General features: G+C 36.3%; 1 protein-coding gene across 2 annotated transcripts; it reads right to left on the bottom strand.

Moving 5' to 3' along the window:
* Positions 1 to 13: 13 nt before the first annotated feature.
* prdm6 (PR domain containing 6) lies at positions 14 to 25,543 on the bottom strand. 2 transcript variants are annotated; one of them, XM_083554794.1, is made up of 9 exons: positions 25,283 to 25,543; positions 24,929 to 25,030; positions 24,140 to 24,677; positions 21,702 to 22,009; positions 12,662 to 12,789; positions 10,276 to 10,400; positions 8,247 to 8,592; positions 5,356 to 5,542; positions 14 to 2,746 (listed from the first exon to the last, which is right to left on the bottom strand). In XM_083554794.1, the coding sequence occupies exons 3-8, from the start codon at positions 24,663 to 24,665 to the stop codon at positions 5,362 to 5,364; spliced, it is 1,614 nt and encodes a 537-aa protein (XP_083410920.1). In that variant the 5' UTR covers positions 24,666 to 24,677; positions 24,929 to 25,030; positions 25,283 to 25,543; the 3' UTR covers positions 14 to 2,746; positions 5,356 to 5,361. The 2 variants fall into 2 exon arrangements, with proteins under 2 accessions (XP_083410920.1, XP_083410919.1); XM_083554793.1 differs by lacking the exon at positions 25,283 to 25,543 and having other exon boundaries at positions 5,366 to 5,542; positions 24,929 to 25,090.

Raw genomic sequence — 25,543 nt, 5'->3', positions numbered from 1 at the left:
GAGGCAAAATCTGTTTATTGTTTCATATTTTTTATTTAAAAAGGCAAAATCATGCAAACAGGAATCAAAGGTGGACAAGACTGAGCTCATCACACTTTCCAGAACTTAACGTATTTTGAAACACTGTAATGATTATCATACATGATTGACTTTTTCATTCAACTTAAAAGACGAGTCCATTAAACAATAAGCTGCAGAGGTTTTATAAAAAAAAAAAGGTACCTGTCTTTGATTGAGCTGCTTTGTTTCCGAGGTAAATCACTGTGATTTCTTTCTTATATTTTAAATCTTTTTTTTTTTTTATATTCTGAGAACAATTTGATCAGTCTGTTGTGTTTTTAAATTAGAAAAAATAAAAAGTGTCAAAAACCTATATGGTATACGTATAAAGTTGCAATATTCAACTTATGGTAAAGTGTATAGGATGGAATCGAAATATACAAGTCTCAGTAAATGAATAAATAAGCCAAACGAATAAAACCTTTAATGATTTGTACAGGAAAGTTTTATTATTTGATATGTTTTTCATGTAAACTCAAAATTTAGTTGGCCCTGTGCACTATTATTCAACCCCTAACCTCAGTACTAACTTGTGCATCTTTTTGCTCTTTATAACTGATTTTAATAAGTGCTGATAGCTCTTATGTGGAATCTGTGCTTGTTCTTTGAATGCAAAAGCTTCTAGCTCATTAAAGTTTGATGGACTCTGTTCTGCAGCTGTTTTCCTTATATCCCACCAAACGCAAAAAAAGGCCAAGACGAGGACATTCCTGGACTGATCGTAACCAAGCTTTGGTTGATTTGAAAGTGTGCTTGGGACCATTGTTCAATGGAGAGTCCAATTATCACCGAGATTCAAGTTCACCACAGAAGAAATTACATTCCTCCTCAAAATGGCTTGGCATTTCTGTGAATCAATGATGACTGACACATGGCCATGTCATTCTTACAGCAGAAAAACATCATCACTGACCCACCTCCATGCTTGACCATGGAGATATTATTCTTCTGGTCATATGTTCGGCCTTTTTTGTACCACACAATCTGGTGATCAATGTGGCCAAACAGTCCTGGGTTTGTTTTGTCTCCCTATACAACTATATACCAAAACTGTGAATTCCTCCTTCTATGGTCTAGTTGGCCCTTCTTCTGCTTCTTGTTTGAATGACATTCCTCTTGGAGTCTTGGTTTTTATGTATTCTTATGGTGGTCACAGACACATTTTTGCCAGTCATCAGTCTTTTGCATTAACTCCAGGTTTTTCTTCATTGTTAAGATGGCTAAAGGCCTCTTGACAACATTTTGGGATTCTAGACTTTCACACTGTCAGACAGGTTTGTTGCTGTGCTAGATGTTCTGAACCTCTGTAAAATGCGCTCAATGGTGTTGCTGGGAATGTTCAGGATCTTCGAAATCTTACACCCACTGCCTTTTTGGTGCAGTGAAAAATTCCTTAGCTTTTGCGACAGCTCCTTAGTCTTAATCATGGTTTCAATACACCTTTAATACATCCCTTGGTGGTGAGAAACACACCACAGCTGAAGCTAAGAGTTGTTATCGTGTTCCCAATAGGGTTAATCCGTGCTTTAACCTAGATTTAGGTCATATTAACTAGCAATAGGTTTTATAATCAGCAATATTATATGCGGGTTGAATAATTGTGACAGGGTAGTATTGATATATCCTGCAACTATACATTTTAGTTTATTTGTTCATTTGCTGTATCATTCAACTGATTAAAAGCAAACTATCTCTGTAGAGAAATATCCTCACTTTCTTTGAGGGGCAGGGAGTTGAAAATGTCTGAAAATTGCAACTATACCAAAGTATTCGCAAAACTGTAATGTTTACCCTAGAAATGGTGTTTAACATTATTTTTAATTTTTTGCAGCAAAATGCAACATTCAATGGCCCCACTAAAATAAATGTGGCCATAAAAGCAATGAATGACATGACAGATACATTCTATGTATTGCTTTAAAACTCTGGTTCTTCATTTTATATTTGGTAACAATTTTTTTTGGTTTGGTTTTTTTTTATTTTGCATTTTCCCTTCCATCCCAGTCATATTTAAATAATCTCCATCATCACATTCAGAACTATTCTTTAAATGAAATATTAAATAATACCAGTCAAAAGTGCCAAAAAAGCATGATACGAGAGAAATATAATTCAAAATGTACATTTTATACAGAAGCTTTTTTTTTTTTGTGAATACAAATGTTTCTCTCAAAAAATCCTGCTTATTAAATGGTGCAATTATACAGATATTGTGCATCGTCAGTTTGAGGGGTATGTCCCGGCACCCCTTTTAGTCTTCTACCTTTGGTATTATTGTACAAGGTACATGACTAAGATATAAAGCAATAAGCCATGTTTTTGGTATTTCATGAATAAATAATCTTGTCCCTCCCCCAATCCCAACCCTCAGTACACCCCCACCCCAGCCACAACCAGTCCCTTATCTGTGTCAGAATCAATATCTTTTAACATCTTACTTATTTTATTACTGCTTTTGGTTTTCTGGGGCTGATTGAGAGTTTCTCAGAGGAAATCTTTGGTTTTGCTTAAGTGTCCGTGACATTTAATCATGACTTTCCCTCGCCGTTTAATTCCAGCATGGTCAATCAACTAATCCACCTCAATTGATTCGCTGCTCTCGCTGATGGGTTTGCACTCGTTGGGCATCCGCTGGTGTCTGCTAAGCTGTGTGGCTTGCGTAAAGCTCCTCTCGCACCGCTCACACCTGGACAAACACGAAACACAGACAGCATACTTAGCGAGGGCCATCAGACGTTGCGAATCATCTGTTGTTGCCTTAATGACAAGTGACACTTGAAAGTGGTTGGGAAGCTTACTGGGCCAGAAAGGTGTAATTGCTGCCCACACCTAGGGGCCTTGATGCCGATGATGAGCGAAGGCTCAGACGCCTCTCAACATGTGGGCCTGTCAATAATCTGAGAAGAAGGGGTGCCCCAAGAGAGGCCTGTCTAGATAAGGGCCCGCATCATTGTCACTTACAATAGATAAAGAACAAAAAGCGAGTTTTGGGAGGTTGGATATCAAAGACGAGCATCTCCTGATGGCTTGGTTTTAACTGAGCTGGAAGCAGTTAAAGCCAGAGCAAGGTATGGGGCTCTATATCAGGTGAACTCTATCTAGCTCATACAGATCCCTGGATTCGAATTTGTTTAGGAAACATCTCTCAAAATGTGATGAACCCTTTGATTTTGAAAACCAGGTTTAAATTCCTTTTTTTTTTTTTTTTCTTTTTTCTTTTTTTTTTTTTTTTTCTTTTTTACATTTTACTTGATAAAAAATGTATATATTAAGTCACACATCACATTGGGCAGTTCTGTCCCCAACATTATACTATGGACAGCCAGATATTATTGATTTAATCTAACAATAATTAGGCACCAAAGGCTTTCACACATAATATTCCCAAAATGAAGATTGAGAACTGTTCTGCTGATACAAAACATTTTGTATTAATTTTATGTAAAAAAAAATAAATAAATAAACTTCAGCATTGTCTACAAACAAAGAAAAAAATGCCAGCCTTGTCCTATCAAGCACATCAGCTCAATAAGAATAACTCAGGCATATTGATTGACTAAAGATTTCTGGGGAGTTTCATTAATGTCTTTGTGTGCTTCTTTCTCTCTAAAGCTCCTGAAGTGCTGATGACACATTTGTGTATCACTGATTGCTTATTAGATAGTTGACTTGTTACTGGATTGCTCTGCTCTAAAATCACTGTGCGTGATGATGCGCCATGGTCCTTTATGAGACTTGTGAAACAATTAAACTTTACAACAATAGACGATTTGAAATAAACGAAAAGCTGGGAACATTCATGAATTATTGAGATAAAAGTGACAAGGCGAGAGCATGAGGAGTTATCAAAACTTTGACTTAATTTGTATGAAATACAGCCAAAGCACACTTGCTCATGAACTTTGTATAAATTAGATTAGAGTTACTGGTCTATGTCAGATTTGTCACGTGAAGAGCAACTGCCTAAAAAAATAAGTAAGTTCTTTCTTTCAAGGCTTGGGGCTTGCCAGAAAAAGACCACTATGAGAATATAGAACAGAATATTTAGGACAATTTGTAAATGAATAATGTACAGCAATGGTATAAAGTAAAAATGTTTAAGTAGCAAAATACTCCAAAAGACCCACAGATCTACTCTATCACCTAAAATTAGTATTCATCTAATTTATGGGGTTCCTTTTTTTCTTTGCCATTTCTATTCCAGGGTAATCATCAGTGAAATGCCAAGTCAAATATTGAAACGGCATTTTTTTATTTAAGCTAATTTGTTTTTAAATAATTACCTTCTGCTCAGATTTCTACGAAGCAAATTTGGTCTAACTGTGCACATGATATTTAATCAAGCAGCCATGACATTTACATTCAACCCTTTCAAGTAAAAATTCTTTCAATTTTGAAAAATCAGCTGCAGTAGAAAAACGTAACCTCTATTTAATGTGGAGTGGGAAAATGAGCTAGCGTCAAAAGGTCACATGTGACTAACATCCACTGTATGCTGTTCATGCTCAACTTGTTCGGTCTTTTTTTATTTTTATTTTAATAGAAATCTGTGTAGCTTGCATCTTGCCTCCCACAAATCTGGGCACTTCAGACAAAATGGGAATTCCAGACCTAGACAATAATATTTTGCTCCCATAAGCCATGGCTGAAAGAATGTCAGTGTTGGAAATACCATTATGGGCCAAACTCAACCGAACTGTTATACAAAAATTATAGTGGTTTACACTCCTGTAGTTGGGGGGAACTGGCAAAGTGTGGTTAGTGATATATTCACACTATTTCAAAAGCTGTACTTCAATAAATCATTCATAGTATAGTTTGTGTCACTCAGTGCTTAACTTTTTATTTTGGTTCTAATGTTTCTGAGCACCAGCACACTTTCTAAAAGTTGTTGTTATTTGTGTAGTGGTTTCTTTTTTCCCGTTTAAATATAACATGGCACCTTTAAGGAGCTTGTGCGTGTGTATGCTTGGCTGGCACTGTAAAAGATTTTATTTTTTAAAAGATTCAAATTACATTTGTTTAGATACAATAAATTAGTGTGTGTGTGTGTGTGTTTTGTCTCACTGTCAGCTCTAATATTAGCTACATGCTTAAACTGACCTTTTTTCCAAGTCTATAAAAGCATCTGCCAAAAAAAAAAAAAAAAAAAAAAATTAAACTATAATCTTATAATATTAGATCTTATCAAGATATTCCATATTCTTATTATATTCTAATCATTTTACCTAATATTGTTGGTCTGTATTTAATTCCAAAAACATGAGTGCATGTCTAGAAAGCAGTGGTACTCACTGTTACTTACTTGAATGGCTTCTCCCCGGTGTGGGTGCGGATGTGGTTGTTGAGCGTCGTGGCTCCGGCGAAAGCTCGGCCGCAGTAGCCACACTTGAAGGGCCGGTCACTGGAATGTGTTACCACATGGTTACGTAGTTCTGAGGGTTGGGCGAAGGACTGTGAACAGTGTCCACACTGATATGGTCTGGAAACACACATAGGAGACACAGACACAGGAGAATATTAGTGACAGCCCACCGCTGTTACCATGGCAGCATGACCTCTCATCAACAGCAGGGCAAAGAAACACAGTTTAGGCCATCTATCAATATTTCACTTGCTCTGATGGTTAGGGTTTCCTCTGCTGTCCAGTTCACAAGTGCGTAGCTGCAGCCGTAATGACCTCTGTTAATTATTAGCCCAGTTTCAGTTAATCATGGAGAGCTGATAACAAATCACGAATTTATTGACAATTAGGGACAACAAAGGAAAGCACTTACAGGTGTAATTAGATGAATTGACAATTCAACAGTGCCATCAATTACATTATGTATTTGGAGGGAGAGAGATGGAGAAAAACAGAGACATTGGCTCAAACATCTTGCGTTTTACTGAAATTTGTGACTGAAGTTTTTCTGTTGGGAGATGCATTGACTGTGAATATTTTAACGTGATAAATGTTTGCCGAGTATTTACTACAGCGGCACTTGTGATTAATGTCAACATATTGTTTATTGCCGCACTGGGCCCTGGCGCAGCACAATATTAGAGATAAATGGCCCAGTGAACTAACTCTGTACTGAAAGCATACACAAGCCTTATGTAAACTTGGATATTATTGCATAGATAAAAAAGTATTACTGTAGTCTACCTGAATGTGCACAAGGATTGTGTTTGTCCGGCGACAGGGCAGATAATTTGATGTTGGATTGGTTTGGATTTCATAAGAATTTGTGTTTGGGTGTTTATGGTGCAGATCAATACTGTAATTAATGGCTCTATGGAAGGGTTTGCTTATTAAAGGAATACAACAAAATTAGGACACAGAAATGACTGGGTCTTGTTAAACAAAACAAAACAAGAAAAAAACGTTCTTTGTGGTTTACTCAGCAACATGTAAGCAAAGCTCAATCTTTCATGACAGTATACCCAAATAATTTATCCACTCTGAAATGTTCATATAGAACAAAGAATCAATAAATATGTATAGGCCAAATCTCATAAAGCATATCTGAGAGCATTCGGAAAAAGGTTCCCAGGGTCATTTATGGCACTTGCTTCAACTCCAAATACCAACAGATCCAGATTCCCTTGTTCAGCTAAATTTTATCTGCACCCCAGGGTCATAAAGTTTAATATTGACAACCCTTCACATCGACTTCAACTCCTAGGGTATCCCAGCAACATTTTTCTTGTCTATGAATATTAGTTTATTGAATAAGTGGCATCTGTTTTCCTCTGCATCACCGTTAGAGTGGGTATTTCTTTGTGACAGCAGCAACTGATTTATAGGTTTGTATGCACCCAAGAAAAATAGTGCTAAGCAAAAAATTTCCAATACGTCCTGGACCATATTTAATTAGGTTTAGAGATGTTACACACAGTAAATTCCAGAGTGGTCAGCGATGCAAAACTGTGTGTAAATTGTCGATTCTCTCCCCCTTATACAGTGATGCAGAGAAGTTACATTTATTCTATTTCCTACCAACCTCTTAAATATTGCGCTAGTCAGGAACCCTCTAATGAATGCCCATAATTATGGTACATGAACATGCTTACGTAGTCTTAATGCCCTGCGCTTCTTAAATACATGTTCAAGAATAGCAGCAGAATTCCACTGCACAAAATAACTGAATAAAACCACAGGTTTATATTGAAACATATAATTTTTGGTTAGGGTTTGAACCTAATCATACACTTGTACACTTTTTGTAATTTATATTCTTAATGAACATGGTGCATAATAGCCATATGTCAATTGATTTATATCCAAATTCATATGAACACATTCAACCATATGTTGTTTCCCCTTAAAAACATTTATGCAGATAAAACTTTAAAACCGTATATTGTTTTATTCTTAATAATAGTTTAATAATTAAACTTAACTATGTATATATATATATATATATATATATATATATATATATATATATATATATATATATATATATATATATATATATATAGCGGCATGTAAATAAAAATTTTATAGCAGAAAAAAGGTTGGATGTAATGTCCAATTTCTAATTATTGATATTTTAGTAGTAAGCTCCATTATATATATTATATAGGTCAAAGAATGTGATTATTTTCTTTAGTTAAACCAACCTAAATTGATTAAAATCCAATGTAATGACGGAAAATTCAATGGAAGTAATTATCATGTTAATGGTCATGAGGGTCATGCAGAATATTTGGCTTATAGTATAACCCCCAGGAGGAACCACAGCAAAACATGCATTCTTATAAAATCATTAACCTACATGAGAATGTGATTGTTGCCAATTGTACAGTATATGGTAGATTCTACATTGCATAACTGATCATTTGTTTGGGGAATAATGTGAAGAACATACTATATTGCATTCAAATATAAGTCTAGTTTAGTGCTCTTACTATATGTCTATACTCATTCATTTTAACAAATAATAAAATACATAGATCTTTCCTTAGAAAGAAAGAAAGAAAGAAAGAAAGAAAGAAAGAAAGAAAGAAAGAAAGAAAGAAAGAAAACATATATATATATATATATGACTTATATATGTATCTGCACCATACGTTTCTTATTGTAAGTTATTTAGCTGAAATCCAATTTAGCTAAAACTGGTTTATGTTATTTGTAATGTTGAATTATTTTGTTATTACTGAACAACCACTGCCTTCTAAAGGGTGTAGGAATAAAGTACCTGTCGGGGTTCTGTGTGCACACATGCATTTGTAGAAGAATGCGCTGTGTGAAGGTCTTGAAGCACTGGCCACACTTCCATAGGTGCCAATCGCTGAACTCACTGTTAAGCTGGCTGGTGGATGTGGGACTGGCCAGCACCCGCTGGTTCTTGGTGTTCAGCTGGTTAAAGCCAGACTCCATGTTCCCCACCTTGTCTAGAAGAGAGAAGCTCCGTGAGCAGGGTGAGTGAGGGAAAACCAAGGAGCGCTGCAGTATGGCCGGTGAAGAGGATTTGGATGTTTTCCCGAAAGGCTGCAAGCTTTCCTGTCGGGACATGGCCTCGATTACAGTGGATGGCACATTCACTGTTCAAAGAAGCAGAAATAATAGCAAAGCTGATCAGTCAGTATTCTGTGCTAATTATTGTTAGTTACTGAGTTCTTTCTGCATCATATGCCACTATCAGATTCAACATGACAATATGACATCAAACAGAACAAATGCAACCCTTTTTTTTTTTTTTTTTTTTTTTTTTTTTTTTTACAAATATTAGGTTCATATTAAAGTTTATATTAAATAGGGCAGAACTAGTTATCTCATGCTCAGATGATACCATTTTCCACATTCTTTAGTAGTGCAACATGCTGTAGACACAAATAACATTACCAAACTGTAAGATGAGAAGAGCTTGGGTTTCTTATTTAATAAAGATGTATCCAGTCAAAATTCAATGTTGGATGATGAACAAAATAAAGCAATGTGATCAGAGTTACCATTAAAGTTGCATTTCTCCTGAAAAACATCTGGATCAGTGTATCACAGGGGTTAATGTAAGATGCAGAAGTCACTCTTGATCCTTTAACCAGGTTTCAAACTATTCTATAAGCAAAATATTTCTATTCAGCTCTTATATAGTCATTTGTTCATCCGTATGTTTTGTTTTTCACAAATGAAACGATTTGAGACAAGCCACATTTGTCTGAAAGATTACATGTGAAAGTTTATTGTGAAGACAATGGTTGCTAAGTATAGGTTTTATTAGAACTACATTTATAGGAGTTCAAGCCAAATTACATCTTATAGTACTGGATTTTGCATGAGATCAGTTTGTTTTCATGATAACTGCACATTCATAAGTTACATGCATTAAGGATCATTAAGAAATAATTTAATTTAGATAAGTAATGTATATGTTTAGTTCCACAAAATACATAGTAAACATCTCTCAATTTTACTTTTATCTGTACCTTATATTTGTTTAAATATAAAATGTTATTCATCTGTATTAAACAACTACTACAATAGTGTAGCAGCTGCACAGGGATTTGGCTTTATGGTGTTTTTTAGCAATAGAATTGCATTGATCAAATCATACTGTACACTCCTGAAAACTGTTTGGAGGAAAAGAAAGTTGTTTAAACAGAACAGCAACCAGACTAAAGCCATAAAATGTCTCTCATGTAAACACGAAACTGTCAGACTCTGTCAGATATCCAGGCGTTTCACTCGCCAGTGGGCTCAACAAATACAAGGCCTAACTGTATGTGGTAAACGTTCATTTATGCAGAGAAAATAATATTTTATATCACAAGTACTTTCAAATAAATTATGGAATGTACAATGAACTTTGGAGGGGACTTAAATGCAGTTACACCAACCTCATATGCACAAACTCGAATTCTTTCGAACTATCATTCACATATGAATTATACAATTTTTACTTTAGATCGCAGGTTTAAAAATGAAGACATGGAACTAGAACTCTGCTTGAGCTAATCTACCATGAAGTCATTAAAAAAATACAAACTGGATGAACTTTAACTATAGATTGAGTACTAAAGAAATGCTAAGAAGTGGATAAATAAAAAGTGATTACATAAAATGATTTCTTCATATTCGATAAAATCCAGTGGTGTAGATTATCTCCTATTAAGCTTACCAAACAAAGTATGTAGAGTACTAAGTTCTTATTACTTAATGTATCCATACAATGTTATCAGCACTGCAGATTTGAAATGAGCGTGCTTATAAAAACGTATAAAACTTACAGTTTTCATCCTGTGCGATGCACTGCAGGGGGATGCCAAAGAAGGAGGTGTAACTGTCATTGTACCAGACCAGAAGCTCTGTTCCGCGTGGAATGTCCATACAAGCCCGGTAGAAAATACATGATCTAAAAATATGATTTAATTTAATTTTTAACTGGGAGGATAGAACTGAACAGAATATTAATAATAATATTTAAAAAATAATAATAATAAAATAATAATAATAATAATAATAATCTCAGGCAAACAGATGAGTAATGGCCATCAATGTTTTTTTTTGGTAAGATTTGAATTTACAATGATTTGATCATGAACTTTGAATCTTAAGCATGAGACTACCAGGGTCCAGTGAACCGTTAAAATTTTTGTCAAAATTCCTATTTTATGTTTCTGGCATTTGGCAGAAGCCCTTATCCAAAGTGACTTAGATTTTTCGCATTTATACGACTGAGCACATATGGGGGTTAAGGGCCTTGCTCAGGGGCCCAGATCTGGTGTGGCTGTGATTTGAACTCATGACGTCCAGACCTGAAGTTCAATGCCTTAACCACTAAGCTATTACCTCACATTTTCTTGTCTTTTTAATAGCTTGATAGGTTTAACTAGATTAAATCTATGTGTAATATTACACATATCACATTTTTCCAGCAGTCAGTGGGGGCACATGTCACTACCTTTGGTCACATTATAATGCTTTATTTGTATGTTAGTAGTGCAAAGAGTAGTATTTATTTACTCTTTGGTTTTTATACGTTAACTTATAAACATTTGTAATATGCAGAGAATTTGTTCTCACATGTTCAGAGGGGCTCTGGACTGGGAATTGGGGTGCACTACAAATATTTGATAATAAGCTCCATTGGTCTCTGTAGAGCTGCAGAGGCCTGTGAATTTTATTAATTCCTTTCACCAAGACACCAAAATAAAACAAGAGGTGAGCCCATAAATCAAAAACATCTTGCAACCCACAAGAGAAAAAAAATACAGTATACCATGTACTTTATACCCTTGTAACAGTTCATCTCTCAGTTTGGCTTCACTTAACATAAACACTGGAGCACACAAATAAATGTACTCACACTAAATGACTCGGTTGGCTGCTGAAAGAGGGCTGTTTTTGGAGCGATGGGTGGTCTTGCGCATTTTCAGAGGAGGCTGAACAAGTGTAAACGAACACCATCTCTTACAACGCTGCCGTCACTTCCAAAACGTGCACAGAACTCCACACTGGCCAAGCACATCAAAGGCCATTTTTTCCTCTTCGTCTTGGATAACATTTCCAGCGCTGACATGTATTTAGTATTGTGGTTGGATGAGTCATAAAGACAACGGTGGGGCGTCCCCAGTGCAAGTGAAGTAAAGCACATGCCAATGGACATTATTGTCAAGGCAAAACAAAACAGCCAGCTCAGGGTTGATCAATCACAAGACGCTTTGAAGAGAATTCCATCTAGATATTGCAAATCATAACACTGGAACTCAATCCAGCTGACGGAGAGGACATTCCAATATGCAGTGTGCACAGGATTGGAAAAACTCCTAACAGCAAGAAATTGTATACACAATAGTGTATGAAAAAGGGGAGTCTCACCTCTGAAGTTCGCTAAAGCAGTGCTCTTGAGTTTACACCTATTTAGAGCACTAAAGGGTCACTGGAGCTTAATAGTGAAATGACACCATGCAAAGTACTGTTAAAGTACACACTTGAAACACTTGAAGACACAAAGTGGCACTGGGTAAAGCTAACTCCCCCTGACGATTGTAGCTCAGAAGTACGATAATTCCACATCGTGGCCCCAGATTTTCTACTGACACTACACAGTCACCAAAGCCTCAAGCTATAATAATAGAGGCACTAAGAGTAGAGCAATAACACAGAGCATGCTTATGGTTATCAAAGCAAAATTATACACAGCCCTTACTGCTTATAGTCTAGACAGACACTAAGCTATTCAATATCAACCTGGATATAATACACAGATTCTTAATCCAGCATGAGATCCGCTATACCATGGGAAATATCAATATGAAAACTAGTAGCTCAGTGGTTAAGGTTCCATGTTTCATGACCGCTAGGTTTTCAGTTCAAATTCCAGGGCTGCCAGACAGCCATTGATTAAACCTTTACGTCTGCATTCACACACACACACACACACACACACACACACACACACACACACACACACACAAACACACACAAACACACACATATAGATAGATAGATAGATAGATAGATAGATAGATAGATAGATAGATAGATAGATAGATAGATAGATAGATAGATAGATAGATAGATAGATAGATAGATAGATAGACACACACAAACACACACGTGTGTGGGGGTGTTTGGACATCATACAGAATGTGACAAAACTCTGAACATTACCTGTACTGAACCACTGTCATATTCTGTTCCCCACAGTGTCTGGCACAGCGGATGTACCTCATCCAGCTTGACTTGCTTGGATCATTGCCATCAATAAAGTGCTGTAGCGTGCCCTCCTGGTCATAGATCTAAAAAGACAAATGAAGACCACAAGACACAAAACCAATGTAATCAAAACCAAAAACACTTCACATGCAATTATGCAGCATGTATGTTGTTCACATAATACTCCAAGAACACATGCACACAGACAGACACACACACACACACACTATGAACTATTTTATTTATTTAGTTAGTTAGTTAAATAATTTATTAAAACAAACAGCCAGAAATATTAGTCAAAATTTGATGTGTATTTCTGTTAAGAACATGAATTGCACCAGGATGAAAAATATTTAATTATTATACCTTTGTGACATGCAATGGAATAATTTTTCAGACTGCACAGAAAAAAATGTGCTAATTTTAATTATTTTCTGCTAAGAAAAAATATTAATTTGAATGAATGTTTTGTATTGGGTGTAGCTTTGGTTTTAGGGGCGGGGACTCTTTTACTATAGCTAACTTATATTTACTACTAGGCTAGTCAGTAAATATTTTAGCTAGCAATATATTTTATTTCACTTAAGCATTCATATTTTTGTATGGGCTACAGCACATAACAAATAACACACGAAACACCCATTTTATGCCCAATTAGCCGTTGAAATCTGCATCAGAACAGTTTGCAGACTCCCACCCATAAATATAATAATGTCCCATGAGACAAAAGCGTTTTGGAAAATCAATGCCTAATGTTTTTTTAAAAAAAAAGTTTGTATCATTGTCAATAAAATAATAAATATGGTTTCGCTTTGCAAAACAAAATAAAGACAAGGTGTCAAAATGCGCTGAATGTTAAGTTACCAAATGGAGGGTCTGGACTGTTTCCTTTCACTTCAATGTGCTCAACACTGTTAAGTGTTAAATATTGCCAAAGGTTAAAAATGTTCAATCTTCAAGCCATGGTACATCAGAGGAATTGTGTACAGTGTGAACATTTTCTTCAGATAAAGGCCATTTCTAATATTAAGGCCAAATGAAAACAGAACATCTAGTCATGCTTTCAGCCTTATCTCAGACTCTCTATCTAAACCACTACCCATCCATCTCTGAGTACAGAAGTAAAAGAGACCTTCTGCCTTGTCACTGAAGCCGGCCTGAATGGATGGGATTTAGAGACCCCTCTGACCCCACTGAGCCCCTGACATCCAGTTTGTCTGCACTCATTCCCCTTTCTTTTCCTCATGGCTTTTTAGTGAACCTCCACCTCCTCTGACAGCATGATAGAATGCTTGGACACTGCTTACAGCAAAGCAGTTTGTTACACAAGCCCTGAGCCTAACCTTCCAGCTGCTTTATCGAAAAAGAGACACTTTATTTATGGATTGTTTAGCTCTGACTAGATAAATATCACAACTAATATAAAAATATCAAGTATGATGCAAAAGAGCAAGCTTATATTGTGCAAATGTGCTGTTAAAATGCCAACATGCTATTTCTGATAGGGTTTGCTCTAGATCACACACACACACTATTCATTAAACCTCTTTGGTAAGCAATACATTGTAAAATTGTGATTATTTAAAACATATTGCTGTAACTTATGATGTCAGACTAATGTCTTGCATGCAGGGAAGAAAAGAAAAGAAAAGAAAAGAAAGGAAAAGAAAAGAAAAGAAAAGAAAAGAAAAGAAAAGAAAAGAAAAGAAAAGAAAAGAAAAGAAAAAGAAAACTGGCCAATTTTAGCCATGATGTTCTATGATGTGTCTAAAACATTTAGTCATTGTGTGACATTTGGTAGCTCTCTGCAGCATGTTTAGGTTTGTGTGGTCATACTGGTTAAACAATAAAAGTGTATTATAAAATCAGTCCAGGCCACAACAAAATGGTTAGCCATCAGAAGATGCCATTCTTAATTACACACATATACATACATACTGTGTCCTAGTGAAAAACATCCAGTTATTTTTTAGCCACTGTGCTGGCCCTTTGGTGCAAGATATGCTCCAAATTCGCCTACAGAAGAGCAAAACCTTTTTTCCCAGAGCAGCAAAAGAAATAAGACAGAGACCAAATCACAGTCTATCCATGACTATTTAAAGGGAAACCTGGTGGCTCAGGTGTAAGAGGAACTTTTGCTCCCATGCTTTAGCGTTCACTTGCTCGGTTAGACGGAATGATCACGGACGGAATAAGTATACAAATGAATTGCTTAAACACGCAAAATCACGCACTTTATATTTATCTGCGGAAGAACCACGCAAAACACATTAAAGAATTCGGCGCAAATGACTATAGCGATTATCTGCGGCATGCGTGGTGCTGAAAATGTTGCCAGGTGCGTGTTTTTTCATTAAACCTAAACTACATTGGAATTGCCAGTGTTGTTTATGTTTTATTCATGTTTCTAGATTATTGTGACGAAATAATCTAGAAAAGAAATACATGCTCGTCCAATGACATCTTGTGTCGCCCATATTTGGTAACATTTTTAATAATATACATACACTTTCATCAATTATCTTTATATTAAGTGCATAAAAAATGTTGGGTTTTTTTCGAATTTTCTAAAGAAAAATAAAGAAAACGCTTTAGCTGAGCAATTTTAACTCGGCATTTCCATAAAAAAAACAATTAGAAAGTAAAAAGAAAGGTATTAGGGTAAAGGGTAATATTTATACCCTTTATCCTATACCCTAGAGTCACTACATGATGTGCATTATATCAGTTAAAATATTGTATTCGTTACATGTATTTCCATTTTATTCCCGGACTTTAAAGGCTCACCGGTGAATAATCTCACAGCGTGTGTTTAGATCGTTCTCCCAGGCGTTGGAAAAGCCGATGGGTTTACCTTTAAAAAAATCCTCAGACCACAGGCGCATCTTGTGACTTTATCATGTTGCGCTCTGTGAGCTGCGCCTCCTGACGAGGACAAGACACATGGCTGTTTTTCCTTTAATCCCGTGTATATCAATAATCTGAAGTAAAACGTCCATCTGACACCATGCGGATTCATTCATTCTGTGCACATATACTGAAAAAAGTAGCTTTGCATAGTTTTACTTAAAAAAAAAAAAGTGCATTAAAGTCAGTCCAGAATGATTCAAACTCGTCTGACTTGAATTAGATTTGCATTTTTTGGTTATTTTTGTAAGCTGCTGTTAGGCCACTAAACAACTTATCTGCTAATTTTTATTTACTAAAAACCAGGAACATAGTGGCACATGCAATAAAACATAGAAACTCAAGATTAAAGAAATGTTGCTCATAACCAAGATGCAATATTTATTATTTGGATTATATCATCTGTATTCATTTCCTTTCCCATCTGTCCACACACAGAAAGTACTCTTGATTTTTTGGCCCTATTTCTTTTTACTCAGCTTTCAGTTGGGCAGTATCACTCGACCAGATGCATTGTTTCACTCACAAAAAATGTTTGTGGAATGGTTTGTTTATGTTGTCCTCTTACTTCATAGCATTAAAAGATTATTTGTGTGTGGCATTGTATTTCACATTTCAGTGTAATATGTTCATCTGGGTTTCATCAGAATGTGAACACAGTGACTGGCTTTTTAGTGCACTATTTCAAATTTACAATTGTACATTCCTCATTCCTTTTTTTTTTCGCTAAGCTGCTTATAAGCTCTTGATGTTATAAATAAAAGAGGTAGCTGTGGTTAATATAAGTCTAGTTTTACCACATGGATTGCATTTGATATAATTTAATTGATTGCTTTTCACGTGTTGACCCAACGAATGCGTAATTTATGGCAAACCAGAGTGGAAAACACACTTTGATTGATAGCCATCATTGTGCCCTAATGCACTGAGTGAAGTCAGCTTGTTACAGCTCAAAATAAGAATTACAGTAAATGCCCTATAAAAGCAATTTATGTCAACCTTAGTCCTGCCTCTGCATCTGACTTTGCTCCAGCTTGGCCATACTCTAATTACATATCAGAAACGCTACTAACTACCACAAATCAAAGTGCACAAATCAGTGATACCTGGATTAATGCAAAGATAAGCGTCAGATAAGTAAAAATCCAAAATAAATGAAGAAAAAGTTCAGCTTTTTTTGTTTGTTTGTTTTACATATGATCCTCATTAAATGGTCCTCATTAAATGTAATTAAATAAATAATAATAAAAAACATTAATTTCTACACATATCTGATCTCTGAATGTCTCTGTATGCTAAAGAGCCTCTGGTGTAATGACATTATTGAGGAGGGTCAGTTCATTGCAGAAGCGAACTGTGTCAATAGCTTTGCTGCAATTGTCTATAACTTGCGGTGAAATCAATTTTGTAAATGATTGCAATAATCAGGGAAATTGCGTGGTTTATAAATATCCTCATATGGGATTTTAATGGGGCTGAACAGGTAGTCCTAATAATCTGTCTAAGAAGTCTAAGAAAAAGTAGTTTTGAATGGAACAGCATGCATTAATCCTAAGCAGTTTAACTGACAGGCACTGATGTGCTATAATGTATTTAAATTAAAATTTAGGAATGCTTTTGGTAGGTGGTAGCAGAAACAGAGAAAAAACTGGCAAGAAAAAAGACGACAAAGAATGCTTTGGGAAAACACACACACACACACACACACACACACACACACACACACACACACACACACACACACACACACACACACACACACCAAATGACCAACAATTCTAAACGCTCTCTGTGTTACTTCTACTCTTGTGGTATTACTACTGGTCTCTGTGTTTAGTTCATCTGGCCATTGATTTGGCTGGTGGTGTCCTGTCACTCCCTTACTTACTGTTCAGTGTCTTTCGGGCCGACATTTACGGCACACTGATTGGACCCTGTCACTGACCAAATGCTGTAAATCGTCCTTGAACAGCTGTTCATCGATATCCAAGCCATGGAGAAAGATAGCAGGAGAGGTAGAGAGACACTCAGGCCCAACTAATCCTTGCTAAAAGTCGCTTGACCTCATGCCCTTATTATGGTGAGTAAATCAGGGCCCTCTGGCCATTAAGCTCTGAGTTGAGAGAGCCCTGGTCCCAGTGGCACAGGCTACACTGAAAAAGTCTGTGTGAGCCTGGAGCATGGAACACTTTGTGTAATGGAACTGGCATGCCTTATCTGAGGAAACACTTAGCAGCCATCGGCTGAACGGGATGAGGGCATGTAAGTGGTACAGCTGAGAAGAGATTCAGTATGTCTGCGATAGTGTGGTTCTGGTATGTGCTTACAAAAACACCTTCTGGTAGATGTTAAACTTGAGGTTGTCCTACAAGCTCACTTTTTTCTCTATATGTTTTATAATAAGATGTAATAAATTGTTTCACAATCGATCTTAATAAATGTATAATAAGGATGCAATAAGAAAACTGGGAAATTAAATGCAGAACTATACAAAAGAATAATAAAGTGTGCTTAAACTTCTCTTTGCAATTATGCTATTATACATAAATAGAAAAAAAAATTTTTTGTGTGGGTTATTGCATGGTGGTTTTATCCACATTAAGCTCTCAGAATAAATTGCATCTGAATTACTGGACAGAGTACGAATGCTGTAACTAGGGGGTTTATATTCCAGAAACTGATGTACTGATATTTCTTTTTACAGTAGATGTACATTATATAACAAACTAAACATTTTTAGTTGACAGTGTATCAACTCATAATCGCAAGTCATTAATAAAGCTAGTAAAAGAACAGACTACAAAAACCTAAGAATAGAAAGAAAAAACAAAACAAACATTCTAATCTAAACACTGTAAGAAGTAGATAGATCACTTAGTTTTTTTATCCCAGAGGGAAATTGATGAAAAAATAAAATAAAAAAGTAGTGGTAATATGTAAACTCATTTCTGGTTATGGTGGGTAAAATAAAAAGTATGAATGTAAGGTTGCGCTGTTAAACATACACATCAGCATGTTTTACATCTAAATGACACGTTTTCAGCACCTATTTGCTGCTGTTGAAACTAAACGTAAAAAAATGTCTCTAAAAGTGTTTACCTTTTAGATCCGGATACATTTCAAATTAAATTGTTCCACCATCAACGTGCTTTCTCACACAACAGAGCCTTGGATCAAGGGGGAAATGAAGCATAAAATAACTTCAATGACAAATTATGCAGCTTTCTATGTCAGTGAACCGACATTAAACATGCCACTCCTCATTCTGGCATACAGCAAATAAAAATAATTATCCTGGCCTGTGGCCTAGGCACTTTATTATTACTCTTGAACACCCACTGGTGCCTGCCAATGATGATATCATTGTGAACCGTCATGTTCACACAATGATAGTTCATACAGGGGTTTTGCCAGTGACCCCCTGACCACTAGTGCAAAATATTATTCCTATCAGTTAATCCCTCAGCACCTGGACTGATCAATCTAAACAAGTCCTAATCTGCAATATTTGTGTCTACTTCAACTTACTATTTTCATACATTATCTGACCCCTTATCATTTCAATGGTCTTGCGTAAATATTTCCTGTAAAAATGCTCAAAATATTTCCATGTTTCAAGATAATAGAGCTTTGTGTATTTTATACTGATTAACAATATATAGTTCTAGCAAGTGTTTTTTTTAAAACAGAAGTTTCTGTTTAGGTAATGCATTACTTAATTTAGGTTTACTGTTCATTAAATATAACTTGTATTTTAGACATTGTAAGACACTTACAGCAAGTGATTTTAAAGTATGAATAGCTGTAAAAACAAAAGTATGGCTTTGAGTGTTTCCCGACATGCTGGAATAGTTTACTTAATTGAAAGCTAAATTTGATGACCACACTTAACAGAAAAGAAAAGCAAAACACAAAGAGTTATGTCAGAGCTTCAGTGTTCTAACACTATGCGGTGGTGCGCTATTTTGAATACATAATAACAACATAGATGTCATAATTAATTTTTTATGAAAATTAATTGTTGAATGATTTATCCAACACCTCACACATACAATTACACACACTGTATAGTTGACAACATGTTGAGGTATTAATTAAAAGTAACAAGGTATCCGTGAAATTAACGGTTGCCAAAATCGTTCAAAACCAAAAATTATAGTAGTTCTAAAATCTTTGTTTAATATTATTTGATAAAACATTTTTGCACTTTGGCATGGACATTCCACAGACAAGTACATGAAAAAACCTGGGTGAAGCAAAAGCTGCTGGGAAAATTACAGGCTTATAGACTGCAGAGAGTACAAACATCAAAACGCCTCCAGTATGAACGAAATGAAAATACACAAGAACCCAATGTTTTTAATATAAAGAGATATATTAAGGTTCTGCTCAACACAGGCAACCCGATCAAATTCTACAAAAAGATTTGAACACTTACTGTGTGATACAAAACGTATAATAAAGTTGAAATGTTTGTATGAATAAAAAAAAAATAGACATATGTCATTAATAGACTACATATAAAAATCACAAAGTTATTTAGTACAATATCAAGTAAATAAACTTTTAAAAAGCTGAGATGTTTTTAAAAAAAAGAAGTGTTCAGAATTTTTTTTTGGCACAACAGTGTCATATAATGCAGCCAGCATTTGTAGTATGGTAAACCTAATGTGAGGCCCACACATGTTTCAGTACTACATAATAGTTTTTTATACTATACTACACTACAGTATACTATACTATGCTTATTTTAGAAATGTCTGACAATGCGACACTGAGAAATACTCGAAATGGGTCACCAAGGATAAATAGAAGTTTGATGAAAATTTAAATTAAACTATACTCCCTGACATTTGAAGTTCTTTAGTGCAGATAATCATCATGCTGTATATAACAGAGATACCAAAATCGAGTATTTAAGTCGATTAACTTATGCTAAAACTGTTAAGCTGGAAAAACTCGAACGTCCAATGCACTACAAGCAAATTACTAAGCACAGCGTCCAACACCATTTCACCGTTTACCTAATGATTATTTTTCCACACAGCTAAAACATTTTAACATTCAACTGTTTCTGTCGATTTTTTACATCAAAAACACAAAATAATAGGGTATAAGTATATCTGCATTCACAACAAAGAGTGATTTTGCAGTTTATCTGTGGTAAAGAGTAATGAAATAGTTTAACACTGTCCTTAAATGAAAAAGGTAACAGGGACTATAGAAGGGAATATTGGGTTAGTTTCTTTCCCTCACCCACCTCAGTTCTGTTTAAGCTGCTGGAATTTTTACAGCCCTCCCTGGCCAAGCAAGTGTTTAAAATGGCGTCACACAGAACATATATAACAAGTAATAATGTTCCTTTCTGTCTGTGTGGGCCTCAACAAAAGCAGGCCTGTATTTAAATGGAGAGAGCCATAGCACACCAATAACAAACTTTGCACCAATATCTCAAAAAGCAGCCTCCTGGTGGTAGTTGCCAGCTTGTGTTGGGTCTATATTAGAGATTTGTTCTCATGTTGCAACTACTTGACGTACACGAAGATACATTGTATTCGTCCATGTCTATAATTAGAAAATCTAGGAAAGGATAGCTTGTAAACGTGTCTGAGCGACGATAGTTTATGTCTCAGCTAAACCACAGTTCTGGATCCTCTGCTGAATGGCAATTCACTCTCAGTATCTCTCACTCTCTTTCTCCCTCCTTCTCTGCCTCATCTCATGTGTCGGTTGGTCATCTTTAAAAGCTGTGACCTTTATTTCTTGGTTTGTGCATGGCCTTTTTTTATTTGAAACCCTCTTTTCACCGTGCTGGTCGAATTCCAACATTCAAAGTATTTTATTAAAACCAGTAAAAAACAACATGGATACATTTTCAAGTTTCTGAAAATTCATTTGACTCATTATTTATTATTCATTCTAATTAATCCTATCTAGAAAGCTTTTCAACCATTGAAAACATGTCTATTACTTTTAATTCAAGGCGCCTGAATTTATATAATGTTAAAGATGTTTTGCCTCTCGCCACTTCAAAGTCAGCAACATTTCTCAGCAATTTTGGAAAAAAACAAAAAAAGAAAACACTAACCTCCCATAAGTGTCTTGTGTTGCGCACTGCTCCGGACTGCACCTTATCCAGCAGCAGAGAAATACCCTGAAAAGGCCCAATCCAAGTGCCTTGTGGTATGCGCTGGGCAGCACAGATACCATAGCCAAGGCCGGGTACTGTGCTTGTGCAGAGGCAGACTTCGCGGGGTAGGTCACGCAGCCACTCGGGAACCTCGGGAGGAGGCACAGCAGTGGATGCACTACTTGTCCCTACCAGGCGCCGCAGCGAGTGCAGGGGCCCGTGCATGGGGCACTCGCCGTTCCGGTTATCTGCACACATGTCACAGCCTGCAGAACAGTGCAGATCTCATGTGAGAGACTGTTACTCATCCCAGAACCCAGATGGGACCCTTATAAAAGTACTACACTTAATTACTACTCCAGCTACTTCTCCCTCTAACATTGTAAAATGGATATGAAAACGTTTATCTTCTGGTGGTCAAACACAGGAAGTCACTCAAAATCAACTGCTCAGGTTTAAAATAACATAAATATATGCTTAGTTGATTATAATATTATTATGATTATGATTATGATTATGATTATGATTATTATGATTATTATTATTATCATTATTATCATTATTATTATTATTATTATTATTATTATTATTATTATTATTATTATTATTATTATTATTATTATTGAAGCCTTTATATCATTCTATGAAATCCACACCCATTGTTATTCTTATTGAAGTTTAATCCTAATCCCTTTGCCAATATTACATTATTCCACTATTTAGGTATATTTTTTTGTCTATAATTGTGAATGAAGTGAATTTCCAAATCCATCCAAAGCAAATGTCATGTGCAGACCAGTGTGAAACGAATGTTTAATTCAATATTTACTCATTACGGTTTATCTACCTTAATAATGACAATAATTGCAATTAGCACAACGTCTGGGATATTAACGCTCCTAATCTTCTCCGTGTCTCAGACTGATTGACATAAACCGCTCTGAACATGTATATAACACAAATTAAGGCACGGTTTTTTTTTTTTTTTTTTTTTTAATGCATGTTCCCTCTGTAATCTGCGCTCTTTATAAATGAGCCCAGGCGATGTGAAATATGGGAGAGAATAGCAAATGTAGATAAAGCAGTCCTGCTGGCCCCCGGGAGACTCCCATATAGCGCGGTGGGATGATGAATAGCGGCCGATGGGACAGATCGATCTCTGATCCACACTCACTCCACTCTCTTCTACAAAACTATACAGCAATTAATTGTGGCTTGTCCCCCCCACCCTCCTCCTCCTCCATGCCTCATCTCCTCGTGGCACGTATCGATGGAGATTACTGCTGATGGGCTGTTTTATCACCTTAAATAAACAGTCACCACCTTTTCAAACTAATATGGTTATTTCCAGCTTTGGGAATTTTAGGATATAAAGCCTGTTTTTTTTATTTTTTTATTTATTTCTGATTACATACTATTAGACAATTAGATCAACCTACAGGAATGAATGGACTGCTATAATACCGTTCACATTCAGAAAGATTCGTTTTAATAGACGGAAAATGCAAGTGCTTTAAATATCAACGAGTGATGAAATAAATCAGTTTATCATTTAAAAATTATCAGTTAATATAATTGTCATTTATTTTATTTTTATGAAAAAATAATTTATATTATTAAAATTTGCATATAAATTAATTTCGGGATTTCGGGACATAAACATGATATTTTATTAATAATTAAACCCTAAATTCACCAAAACACAATGTTGAATCGTGCATGTGTTTATTGCAGATATTATTTTAGAATGGATGATTTTAGTATACAGGTTCTCAACATCCAAAGAACTTTCTTTCTTGTTTAATGACCTGCTAAATAAAAAAAATTAATCAACAATAAATCCTGTAGATTTTTTTTTTATCCAAAAGATAGAATTCATCTTTTAATGAAACATAATTTGCACGTAATTAAAATGTTTTCATAACGTCACATTTAGCAGCCATTTGGGCTCCGTTTCTGAAACGATCATATAAAAAAATAATAATTTGATAAAAGTTTTTTTCTGATAAACATAAAGCGTTGCAAATTAACCAGATTTAGAAGTGAAGACCACGCGGCAAAAAAACTACATTGTGGAAATGATTATTAGTGTTCACACATGAGTTTCACTGCTGAATTTGATGTTTTATTAAAAAAAACTTTTACAATGTTTAGGCTGCTTGTGTGTAGTTAATCTGAATATTTAACGACACTGGAGATTTCGGATGTTACTGGATATAATATTGCTGTTTATAGGCTTTAAAATGTAAATATCATACTCTTGTGTGTGTGTGTGTGTGTGTGTGTGTGTGTGTGTGTGTGTGTGTGTGTGTGTGTGTGTGTGTGTGTGTGTGTGTGTGTGTTCAGATAAAGCGCACATACTTAAAAGTGGGCATATTCTTTTTAAAATTACGTACGGTTATTGAGATCACTGGTGTGATTGTTCAGTGGGATTATCTCCATCCTCTGCTGTCCGTATAGATAGTAGTCCAGTTCCTCTGAGGTCAGCTTCAAGCGGGACGCTTTAACATTAAAGTTGGACTGCAGGCAAAGTTCCTTCGGCTGAGACGCGCCGCTGTGTTCGGCCGGTGCGACCTCAGTGCACAGAGTGTGTCCGAACAGCGCGAGCTGCGGCGCGGAGAGCTGCGTTAACCCCGCGAGCGCGGACACGGCCGGAGCGCACGATGAGCTCGAGGACGGCGTTAAAGCGGCCGGCGCACTGCTGCTGCTGCTGCTGCTGTTTGAGGAGGAAGAGGAGGAGGAAATGAAGCTGGGTCTCTGGCGGAGGCTTTCCACGGCTCCAGGTGCGCGATCAGGGACCGGGATTTGCGGAATTGCGCAGCTCTTCAGCTGAGTCTGAGGGAAAAGCTGCTGCCAGTGTTGGAGGTAAGTCGGATCCACTTTGAGAAAAGCAGAACCGCTCTGATCCCCCGGTTTCAGCATTTCCAACTGCAACTACAAACAAATAGACGAGTACGCTTGGTTAATGTGTGTGATATATTCATCTACCTGCTCTAGGGTTAGTTAACAAAATCACCTAACTTTCCACTTGAATGATATGTGTGCAATCTAGTTTACAAAGGTGTTTACACAATAAAAAACACAATGTATAGGGGATTAAAGCTATCGAAGTGGGCTTTGATGAATCGATGCTTATCGTCCTGTTCCTTCAAAGCAGCGCAGAAACGTCATAGCACAAAACTTACCTTATTAAGCCCAAGTGAGTGTGTCAGAGCCGACCAATGTCAACTGCGATTCCTGGACGTTTACACCATACCGGTCCTGGCCGAGGAGACACTTCGTAAAGTCTGCGGATGGAGAAAAGAAAAGCAGTCATCTCTCTCTCTCTCTCTTTCTCTCTCTCTCTCTCTCTCTCTCTCTCTCTCTCTCTCTCTCTCTCTCTCTCTCTCTTTCTCTCTCTCTCTCTCTCTCTCTCTCTCTCTCTCTCTCTCTCCTTCCCTCCCCTCCTTCTAATGTGGTGGAGCACGTGGGTTAGTCGTGAGACCAGGGCAGAGGGACAGCAGGGGGGTGGTCGAGATGGCACCTTAAAATGAACGCACCACGTATTAGTGAAAGTGTTCCCTTCATCAGGCCTTAGACGCGCGAAAAGCCTGGTTTTTAGTTTCTTGTTCGAGGAGCAGCTGTGATCAATAAATGAATGTTCATCTGTTTCCAGTTTGGGACTGAGTTTTTTCTATTACTAAGGGTCAGAATGAATAGAGAGATCATCTCTTTTGGAGTTACTTTGAGAAGTTGGGTGGGCGCAGATTGTTCTGCTTATTAATACACAAAGCAAAAAATAAGACACCCCCCCCCCCCCA

This window comes from Silurus aristotelis (genome assembly GCF_946808225.1).
Source record: "Silurus aristotelis genome assembly, chromosome: 11".
In the NCBI taxonomy this organism is placed as follows: domain Eukaryota; kingdom Metazoa; phylum Chordata; class Actinopteri; order Siluriformes; family Siluridae; genus Silurus; species Silurus aristotelis.
The sequence above is the reverse complement of the archived record's forward strand: the minus strand, read 5'-3'. Positions and strand labels throughout refer to the sequence as shown.